The following is an 11,208-nucleotide window of genomic DNA, read 5'->3' as shown; positions in this document are numbered from 1 at the left end:
GTTACCCAAATAATAAATTGGTAATCTCAACTCCTCCATGTCTTGCTCATTGCATCTGTAGCCAGGTTTCCATCCAGGGATTTTTTTTTAAATATTTAGCGCTTAAAATTGTTTACTGATATAGCTGATGGAAATGCCATTTATCGATCAAATTTCTCATGTGTCGACATTATCTTTTTCCATTTAACTTTAGTGCATAAATTCTATATTGATACTTCAAATGTCGCAAAAAATAGTTTGAAAACACTTTTTGTCGAGAAAAGGGGCTTTAACGCAAATAAATGTGGTGTCACATGGCAGAATTAGCCTATAGGCAGCGTCCGTGTTCATGGTGTTGCTCATGTTAAAGCACCCTTTCCCTGTAGTTCAAAAGTGCATTAAATCATATTCATATTATTAAATTGCATCTAAAATTATTTTATATTTGGTAAGAAAAAGACAAGTTACTTCTCAAACATACTTATCTTAATTTGAAGTTCCTTTAGTAGCCTACGTTTACGTTATTTTTTACACTATATTTACACTGCACTGCTCAGTTTAAATAGCCTGTAGTCCGTGCCGTTCAGCGTGACCACCATACCCCCGTGATATTACTATGCCAAGCACATTTTGTTTTACGTGGATATTGGAACGTGAAGTACAACATTTTAAATTAATTCGTTTTGGCTTGTTAGTAGCTTCTTATATTTTTTTTATTCTTGTTTTGTTCTGAGTTCTGTTCTACCGTTAAATTTAAAGTATTTGAGGGGAACTAAAATAGCATGGTTTTCAATGTTTGGCTCACTGTATTTTATTATGACAATGAACAGGCTGCATTGTCCAGTTAGTAATGCTTGCGCGAGTGAGGTGCCGGCACGATCACTTGTTTTTTTTTTTGTTTTTTTTTTAAAGTGGAAACAACTTACACCGTCTACACCGGACGCGAGAGCGGCGCGGCAACTGTCGTGTCCGGTGTAGACACGGTGTTACTACTCCTTCATTTGTGGTCATATGAGAGTAAGACATTATTCAAAACTATTCTAAATATTCGTTTGTGTACATTCACAATAAAAACAAAACATTGTGCTTTTGTAAAATAAAGGAAAAAAACAGGATGCCGCTTTCTCAAGAGCGCATCACAAAAATGAGCCGAAATTCTGCATTTAGGCTGCTAATTGTTGCAGTTTTTTTCTTTCGTTTTGTTAATTTATTATTTAGAAAAATGTATTTCACATATATGCCTATTTATTTCTTTTATATAGCCTATAGCTTTATTATGTTTTTCTGCATTCACAGAGGCACTATAGGTGCGTGACATGGCCATATGAATCCTCACGTTCTGTTGTTTATGCTGCTTTTTGCGTGTATAAAATTAATCCCAGGAATACAAATTTAGGTATTTTTATTGGGTCACAGCCACATATCAAATCAAATTTCATTTAATTGTAATTTAACATAATGTTGTCAGTTAATAATGGCTTAACGACCGTCGGTTAGGAGATATAAAATAAACGAAATTAACATTTCCTCTAAAAGTTAATCAGAAAAATAATGATAGGCTAATACATATTTACATATGTATACATATGCACATATTTATGAATAATGCTTGATGATCAAATATCTAAATAGTCTATAACAAAGTACAAAAAAAACAACAATAACAACTCGTACTTATGCAGGCCTATACAATTTAATAATAGGATATATAATAAAGTTTTGTTTCAAATGGTTGAAGAACAGGCTACTAGCCTGTATAATTTACGTAATAGGTGAAATTATGTATGGAAACGGCTCAAGGGCAATGTTTTCTATGCTATACACCAAAACCTTTGCAACAATTCGTTTTTTTTAGGGATGACGTCATCATGCACAGCATTTTATCGGTGAAAGGCCAGTTGGATGGAAACAGGCTGTAGACAGCAATTTGATCAAAGTTTTTTTTACGCATATTCTCTTTATCGATAACAAAACAGCGCAAAAACTGGATTGAAACTTGTCATGTTGTTCAGAGACGCAAAACAGCGCTGTGGCTCTGTTTGGAATTAGCTATTTTTTATTGGCGAAATAGAGCAAAAATAGGCAATATGGTGTCTAAAACGTAAGTCTGTTAATATTAACTTCTTGTTTATTTAACTGTTGTATAAAATCAATATCACATTTGTGGTTTTTGCACAAAAAAAATGGCACTCTTTGTGTGATATTATGTAATAAGTATATAGGCCTACATTTTCTGTCCACATATTTAGAATTTTGGGAGCATTCTAAATGCATTTTATTAGACTGAATCATGCAGTGAAAGAACACACTCTAAATGAGCACAGTCAGTAAAAACGCGTAAAAATAAAATACGATGTAACATGAGCAGTTCTAAATTTAATAGGCTAGCAATCGAATCTTTTCATTTAATTTTCATTTTCACTAAGTTTCAAGTATTATAGTTTCATTGAAAAACCAGAGGTCCCTTAATGCTTATGGGAGGTCTGGGTCTCCTTCAGCCCCCCCTCAATTTGAACACTGAAAAATGTTTACCATTACATTTTGTAAAGTACTGCAGTTTTTCTGACCCGTTATCTAGGCCTATTGTTTCTCTTCCTTCTTTAAAAAGATGTAGGCTAATATAGGCCTAGATCTCTTCGATAATAAGTGTGTATTAACAAACCTATTTATAAAGAATTTAAACGTAGCTGTTATCACAGGAGATTATCAGTGCTATTTTCTGAGAGATGTTGAACCCTCAGTAATAGATAAAGCTTTTACCTTTTATCTTACAGTTGCTCCAAAGGTCAAGGTGACACATTACAGAATTATGTTTAGGATTTACCCTGTTAGTGATTTTATACAGAAAAGATTAAATTTTTAAGTGAACCCATGTGGTTCTTGTTATTCTTTTCCTGAAACATTTGATCACCTATTCTTTTACTGAGAGGTTACTTCTAAATTCTGGTTTGATATTCATTGTTGGTTGTCAGTAAAAATGGAAACAATTCCTCCATTTGTTTTGGAAGATATATTCTTCTTTAAGTGTGATTTAAATTCTCGTTTTTTTGGATGTTGTCAACTTTGTTTTATTTTTGGGTAAATATCATATTCATACATGCAAATGGTAAAAAAAAAAGGAAAGCCGTCCTTGTTTCAAGTACATTAAAAAACTAAATAGAAAGTCTGAAACTCTTTGCCACTCTATCTCAAAATATTTATTATTTTAATGTATTTTTAATTGATGTCATTTTGTACAATGGCATATACAAATTTTAATATTATTTGTATAAATTAGTATTTAGGCCTACCATTTGGAAAAAAGCTATAGGCTACATAAGAAAGGTAAAAAGCATTTAATAGCTAATTAAACATAATTGAGGATAAGTGAAAACAATAATAGAGAATGAATAGGAATAATAACGCATGAATAAGTGAAAGTGCTGGAAACCCTTACAGCAGACGCAGACGTCACGTTCAGGCAGACAAACTGTAATGTGGCAGACGCAGACGTCACGTTCGACAGATGCAGATGTCACGTTCATTGAGACGAGTGCATGTTACAACGTCATATTAAAGATCCCGTCGGAACGCCATACGTTTCAGGCAGAGCACGAACACAGAATTGATTCCTCTTTTGCTTGAACGGACACATACACGCAAAATTATCTCAAAATAACTATCTCGGCAAGTATTTTCATGTCTTAAATTAAACAGTGGAGAAAGAAATCGCAAGTGCATCATGTTGGATCCATGCATTCGGTCTTAAAGGGGCAGCAGCCTATAAATACCTCCTGTTTAAGCGCCACCTGCTGTCAGAGAGTGACATTTGCGTCTCATTCAGCCCGTCTGCTGTTTTTGTTTCGTTCAGATTTTTTATGTAGCATCACAAAGCTAAAGTCAGACAATTTTGTTTTTGTTTCAAATTTCAAAATTTTACAATCTAAATAACATGTATGCAGCATCTTTGTTTGGATCGTGATTAAAATACGCAAGCAAAACCTTAGTTTACTTTCATGGAGAAATTTCTTTTATTTGTATTATTTATTTATTTGATTTGGGATTTGTTTTAAAATTTCAAGTTAGTATATTGTTTGACATTTTCAATTTCACAAAGTAATGTGCAGCCTTTTGGTCTGAGAAATAACAAGTCAGTATCGTATGTATCATACAGTACAGTATGAATAATGAAATCAGTATTGTGAATTATATCACATCGTGAGTTGAGTGAATCGTTACTTCCCTATATGTTACTAGTTTTTGCTGTGGTATCTGGGCTAGTTAAATTCATTTTTGGGCTACCAAAATCTGAAGAATGCCTGCCCGAAGGGTTACCAGGGATTTTGAAATTTTGCGAGCCCTGTGCACATGCACACCCTCTGTCATGACATGGACGCTCAGAGTGAGTGCCAAACACATCTATTTACAGTATCCTGCACAGAGTAGCAGTGTGATAAACCGAAGACAGGAGGACAGTAGTCAGGACTGTTTAAATCGTGTGTGTGTGTGTGTGCATTTAAGGTGTATTTTCTACTGTAAGTCAAATGAATACATTTGAATTGATATTAATACAGACTTTATAGGCAGTACTCTGAGTTTGATTTCCATTCTTTTATTTTAAGAATAAATCATCAATCAAGTTATTTTGTGTGGAGTATAGTTCAGAGTGATCTTAATATACTGAAGAAAACCACATGAAGATGATTTCACAAAGTTTATGTTGAAGCATACATGACACTCCCATAATCTGTAACTGTAGAATTCCACAGAAAAGCCTTGTAGGTAAAATTGTTACATGGAAAGGTAATGGAAAAACTTTTTTTGTTTTTTTTTCAATAATCAAAAGTGCGAAATCGTGGATTGATCATTAATTGATCTATAGTTATGAGAACCCTGTTCATATTCCCTGATTTTAACAAATGAATTACTTTCAACATAATCTCATGACAATTTGTAACTTATTTTATGTTTTTGCAAATTCTTTTTCAGGATCAAATGAATTTGTACAAATTAATCTCTTCACACAGGGTTGAGTTTAGCATTGCAGCTTCTTGCTTACTTCTTTTTAAAAAATACAAATTGTATGTCTCCATACAAATCACATTGTACAAATTTATATGAAATAGCAGTTATGTTTTCTTGTAAGATCAAGTTGGTTTATTTGTCGATAATGCTTTCAGTTTCCAATGTTGCTTCCACACTGCTAGATGTCAGTATGTCCAAGACGCATTCCATATTGGCCAGTGTGATATAAACAAAAATTACTGTGTGCACCTTCAATAGGCCTAATCTGGGAAAGAAAAATGTATCCATATAATTTTATACAGCCCTGTTGATGTGTGCATCTTTATTTTATTTTTCAGTATGTCTTGGGACTGATATGAAGTTGGCTTTACCCTCCAGTCTTGAGAATCATTATGAAATGCTCAGGCTGCTGTACATGGGCTGCCGGGTGGTTCATGGTAACCTGGAGATCACACACCTGCAAGGAAATCCAGATCTCTCCTTCCTGCAGGTATGGGACTGTTGTGTGTTTGTGTGTGTCTCTATAGTGCTCTTTATTACACAGCAGATGCATATTGGTGCTTAACCATTTCTACATTCCTGTTCATTTTCTTGCTATTGTGTAAATAATCACAGTATAATTGATAATGTGTATGTGTCTACAACAATGCACTAGTGTTGTCACGGTACCAAAATTTCAGTATTCGGTAATTACATGAATGACCCATCTTATTTTTATAGATAGGCCTATGTTTAAAATTGCAAAGGCATTATAATTTTAAAATGCTCAACAAGTAGGCCTAGTGCATTACATGAATGACCCATCTTAACATTCTACTTCAAGTAGAACTTAAAAAAAGTTATTGTACAACTGATAAAATAATAGAAATGCTATTTATTTAAGCTTCTCACTTATAATGAGTCTCCATGTCAATCAAATTATGAAAATGAAAAGATGTGCTCATGTTTTGTTTGTCTGTAGGGGATTGTGGAGGTTCAGGGGTATGTGCTGATAGCTCACATCGCAGTGCGTTCGGTTCCTCTGGACAATCTGCGTATCATACGAGGCAGTCAGCTTTATAACTCCAGCTATGCTCTCGCTGTACATAACAACATCCACCACAGTCAGACGGGACTCGGCTTGAGAGAAATACGCCTCAGGAGTCTTACAGGTAAGGAGTGTGGGACTTGGTGAATTAAAGTATTTTTTAAAAAGTCAAATTTATATTGGGTAATTTTTTGATTATGGATGGTGACCAGTCTAGTTAGGGGATGTGGCAAATACGTTTATATTCTCTCTGTAAATGAATACAATTTTATAAGTCATGGAAATTTCAATTGTGAATATACATTTTTTATGCTCAGCTCTAAAATATTTCATGCTCTTTGTGAGTACTTGTGTATTGAGTAAATCCAGCTCAAATGATAACATCAGACTGTCATTTGAGAGTAATTGCTAGTGTGATTCATTGGGTGGCAAATGTTACTAGTTAATAACTATTTCCTATTGAACACAAAGTGGTCTTTCTCCAGGGATCTTAGAACGTATTTAATTACTGGAAGTTTTTTGTCTTATTAGAAACATCTGTACACTAATAAGTATAATCAAACAAATGAATGAAATGAATAAATGCACTGCACTGATTTTTTGCAAAGAAAAGTTTGCAAAGTCATTTGTTCAAGGTTCCCAGGGTCATGGAAAATTCAGAAATGGTCATGGAAAAATCAGGGAATTTTTAAATTGTGATATCTATGCCCGGGAGGTCATAGAAAGTAATATCATTTTAAGAACTCATTGAGAACTCATGACATTTCTATAGCAAATTCTCAAATTTTCTGTAAGATCTTGTGGGAAAAATGGTCCATTATTAATGGTGTAGCGATACATAAAGAAGCACTCACAAAGAGGTCACTGAAAACAGTGCATTTGGGTGAACAAGTTGACCCTGATTTGAAATCTACGATGGGAATTTTTTCCTCCTCACTCAAAAGTCCCTATTGCACATCTTCCAGTTGAAATGACTGGATTTCAAATGTGAAATTTGCTCAGCTCCAAAATATTTAATTGAAATATTGAAATTGCTCTTTGTGTGTGCATTTGCTGTAAAATGATTTCAATATGCTTTTATAATAGGAAGTGGAACCCTTTGAGTAAAATTATTGCTTTCGTTTCACAGAAATCTTGCTTGGCGGGGTTTATATTTGGGGAAATCCTCAACTTTGCTTTCCTCGGAATATTAACTGGGAAGACACTGTTGCTAAAGTTGAAAACAAACCGCTGCACCTGCAAGACATCCCAAAGAACTGTGAGTTAACTTCAAGAGAGCTATGCCATCATTCATCAGACTGTTTCATGCGTCACTGTTATTTCTCAATAATATTTATCTTTTTTCAGGTCCCCTTTGTTCTTCAGCTTGTCCTTCAAAGAGTGGATGCTGGGGAGAAACAAATCAGGACTGCCAAACATGTGAGTGTCACTGGCATATTTGTCTGCTTTTTGGGTTTGATAACAAAAAATGTTGGGCTTAGAATTGATTCAGTTTAAATGAATTAAGATTGCCTTTTAAATTCCAGTCCATCTCATTTTATTTGATAAACTAACTTTCATGTCCCAGAATGCTCTGATTTGTGCAGAATATTATGCTATCGTATAATTTTGTCGTCAATATTTATTAAGTCTTTTTTTATGAGTTAATGGACATTTTTTGGTGCTCTATGGCAAAATTAACATCTGTCACTCACGACAGCTGTGCTAATTTTGACAGTATTAAATCTAGTTTAAATGAGAGAAAATTTTTGATCAGTTCAACGCTACATCTCCTATCAGGGATTAAATAGAGACAATTTGACCAAATTAATTATGTAATTATTTGTGTTTTTCCATGAAACGTAATAAAATTCATCTTTTGACTAAATTACATGTACCGCTTTCTCTACAGTGACCTCAGTGCATTGCTCATCTGGCTGTTTGCGCTGTAAGGGTCCAAAACCCAACGACTGCTGTCATGTGCAGTGTGCTGCTGGGTGTACGGGGCCGAAAGACACTGACTGTCTGGTAAAAAGATCATAAATATTGCATTTATATCATTCATATCTAACTAAAATCAAATAATATCTGTTTTGCCCCATTTTGTGTTTGCATCTTTAGGCCTGTCGTCACTTCAATGACAGTGGGACATGTAAAGACAACTGCCCCCCACCCACCATCTATGACCCAAACACCTATCAGTCCAAACCCAACAAGGACAAAAAGTTCAGCTTTGGAGCCACATGTGTTAAACAGTGTCCCCGTATGTCAAACTTTAAATTCACTAACAAAATGATATCTTGTTCTATGCCCACAGGCCTTGCTTTTTCTTTCACTGTGAGAATATTATATATGCTGTACTTTCTACACCTTTAGATAACTATTTGGCAATGGAAGTGGCATGTACAATGGTCTGTCCCAAAGCTAACAAGGAAGTCATCACTGTTGAGCCAGATGGCCAAGAAACACAGAAATGTGAAAAGTGTGAAGGAGAGTGTCCAAAAGGTCTGTATGTATAAGTGTGCATATTTTGGCTGAAATGTACATATGCTTCTACGTGACGCTAATGATTCAAGCTGCAATTTAAAGTGTCATTGAGTTCCAAAATGTGTGAAAAAGCACTTCATAACAGTTGTTGTATTTATATATATATTTTTGCATATACTATATATATCAGTATAATTTCTCCTATTCTTATACTGTTAATTTACATATGTTCTGTCTGTTAGTGTGTTATGGACTAGGAATGGGAAACCTTCAAGGGGTGTCAGTGGTGGATGCCACCAACATTGGCATGTTCGTTGGCTGTAAGAAAATCTACGGCAGTTTGGCTTTTCTTTCAGACTCCTTCAAAGTGTAAGCACGGACAGTTGTTCAGCCAAAAATTCCATGTTGCTTGTCTTTGGCTTCTGTGCCACAAAAAAAGGAAGATATTAAGAAAATTTTGCTACAAAATATATCATAAAAGTGATCGTGCACTATTAGTATGGTAGCTTTGTGTTAGAAACAGACTGAAATTTAGTTTTCATTAATAATTTTCTCCATTGCTACAGCTCTCAAATTGTCATTTGCTATGTTTGCAACCACATATTTTTATGCAAAAAAATGTATTCGATAAGGAAACGTGCATAAACGATGATGGAAGAATTTACAGAATAAATTCTCAACCAAAAAACTCACATGAATATGCCTCAAGAGATCATGTGATTAACTGGACTAACCAGCAGATCAATCCCATTGCACACATCTAAAATATTGTTGTCATTCTGAAATGCCTGAGCCAAAATCATCAAAATGATTTGGTATAATTACATCCCAGAACTGTCGCTCATGATTGTGCCACAAAATCTGAAGGCAAGATAACATAACAGCATTTATTATTGCGTTTCATCTGCTGTGCACTGATGTGCAAGTAATTTATTAAGAGTCTTAAATTGTTGTTGCGAGATCTTTTTTATTATTTTATTACACATGATTTGTGCCAATTTCCCAGGAAGTGAAAATTTTGTTCTCTTAAACACATGGGATGGAAACATTGCTTTATTTGCAAATGTTTGATGCAATATTCAGTTTTTTTCCCCCTCCACACAAGTTTAATTCTCAAATTTTGATGGAGACATAGCTATTATTGACCTTAAATTTGGCATGAAGTGTCTTGACATGCCAAGTTTGAATATGTATATGCTTTATAATACTTTTTAGAGCTTAACAGCTCCTGCTTACTGAAAGCTTTCATTATACAGGAAAGAGCAGCGTTAACATTTTTCACAAATTCACCTCTTGTGTTTCACAGAAGAAATAAAGTCATATGGGTTTGCAATGACATGAGTGTGAATAACTAGCTGACTTTAAATTCAACTGACTTCAATTTTTCTATACATGATTGGTTTGTTATACCTGTTGTTACACTTATTGTATTAAAATCTGCTGTGTTGTTCATACAGAAATGCAGCTACCAATTCATCTGGACTGCAGTGGAGTGACCTGGAGAAGTTAAAGACAATAGAAGAAATCACAGGTGAAGATCACAGTTCATATAGACTCACGTCATAAAGATTATAAAGGAAATACAAATCTATACAGTAGATGTCTTTACTTTGAGAGCTAAAATCTACATAACAGCGATACTAGCTGTACCAGTCAATCATTAAATGAAATTTGCATTTGCAATAACATTATATTTGTATTTTAGGATACCTGTACATAGATGCATGGCCAGATAATTTGCTTGATCTGAGTGTTTTTGAGAACTTGAAGGTGGTCAGAGGAAGAATGCTTTACAAGTAAGTATATGTATTATGTCTGTTTTTGGTTCTTACTTGAAATGTAGCTCTTCTTTTGTTTTTTGTTCCCCATTTCCTGTTTCCTATTTCTGTCTTTAAACATGTGATTTGCTAGACTATTTACCCACTTTTCTTGTTTGTCTGACGTCTAGTTAGACTTATCAAACCTGCAGTTTCCTGTTAGCTGTAAAGGTTAATGATTATCCTGTACACCTGCTGCATGATATATCAGTTTTCTTTCCTTTCATCTCTTCAAGTCTATTCTAACCACACAGACTGAGAAAAGAATGTTCTTAGTTAATTTATGAAAGTGTAGGTCATTTTTCACACTTTAGAAGTCAAAATAAAGATTGATACACACAAATGGGGCTGTGATAGATAAGTAGCTTTACCACCTGAAACCCACCGAGAACAATTCAGCATTATCACAAGCACATTTGCTCAAGCAAATTGGTCAGTTTTCTGCATTAATGTATAAATCTAGTAATCTACTTAGTTATCTAGTTAATGGATTTAAATCATTGTTCTCTCTCTGCAGGGGTGTTTTCTCTTTGGGAGTTCAGTCTTTGCAGATCGAGTCTCTCGGGTTGCGTTCCTTGCGCAGTGTCAGTGGAAGCATAGCACTGATTCATAATAACTCTAGACTGTGCTACACCTCCTCTCTGCCCTGGAACTCGCTGCTCCACCCCACACAGGGACCCAACCTCATCAGCAACAACAACCAAGACCAGCAAACATGTGGTAAAAGCCCATTCTTATGTCTGATTAAAGCACTGCATACTGAACAACAAGCTGTACTATATTTTAAATACAGTCATGAATACAGTGCATCATTAAGCATGACACATGGCAGATTGACTATATCAGGGGTCTCCAAACTCGGTCCTGGAGGGCCGGTGTCCAGCTCCAGCTGTGTTTAACTCCAACTCTAATTAA

General features: G+C 34.8%; 1 protein-coding gene across 1 annotated transcript in view; it reads left to right on the top strand.

The window, feature by feature from the left end:
* LOC107694064 (receptor tyrosine-protein kinase erbB-2-like) overlaps positions 1-11,208 on the top strand; it is a 50,517-nt gene that overhangs the window by 26,337 nt on the left and 12,972 nt on the right. Inside the window, exons 2-12 of the mRNA XM_016493653.1 lie at positions 5,322-5,473; positions 5,945-6,134; positions 7,140-7,268; positions 7,358-7,429; positions 7,902-8,017; positions 8,111-8,252; positions 8,366-8,494; positions 8,719-8,845; positions 9,934-10,007; positions 10,182-10,272; positions 10,811-11,013. Of these exons, the coding sequence (XP_016349139.1) occupies positions 5,322-5,473; positions 5,945-6,134; positions 7,140-7,268; positions 7,358-7,429; positions 7,902-8,017; positions 8,111-8,252; positions 8,366-8,494; positions 8,719-8,845; positions 9,934-10,007; positions 10,182-10,272; positions 10,811-11,013 (1,425 nt within the window). The remainder of the gene's footprint in view (positions 1-5,321; positions 5,474-5,944; positions 6,135-7,139; positions 7,269-7,357; positions 7,430-7,901; positions 8,018-8,110; positions 8,253-8,365; positions 8,495-8,718; positions 8,846-9,933; positions 10,008-10,181; positions 10,273-10,810; positions 11,014-11,208) is intronic.

Source organism: Sinocyclocheilus anshuiensis, unplaced genomic scaffold (assembly GCF_001515605.1).
Source record: "Sinocyclocheilus anshuiensis isolate Anshui unplaced genomic scaffold, SAMN03320099.WGS_v1.1 scaffold2046, whole genome shotgun sequence".
In the NCBI taxonomy this organism is placed as follows: domain Eukaryota; kingdom Metazoa; phylum Chordata; class Actinopteri; order Cypriniformes; family Cyprinidae; genus Sinocyclocheilus; species Sinocyclocheilus anshuiensis.
Note: the sequence above shows the minus strand (reverse complement) of the source record. Positions and strands in the feature narration are given on the sequence as shown.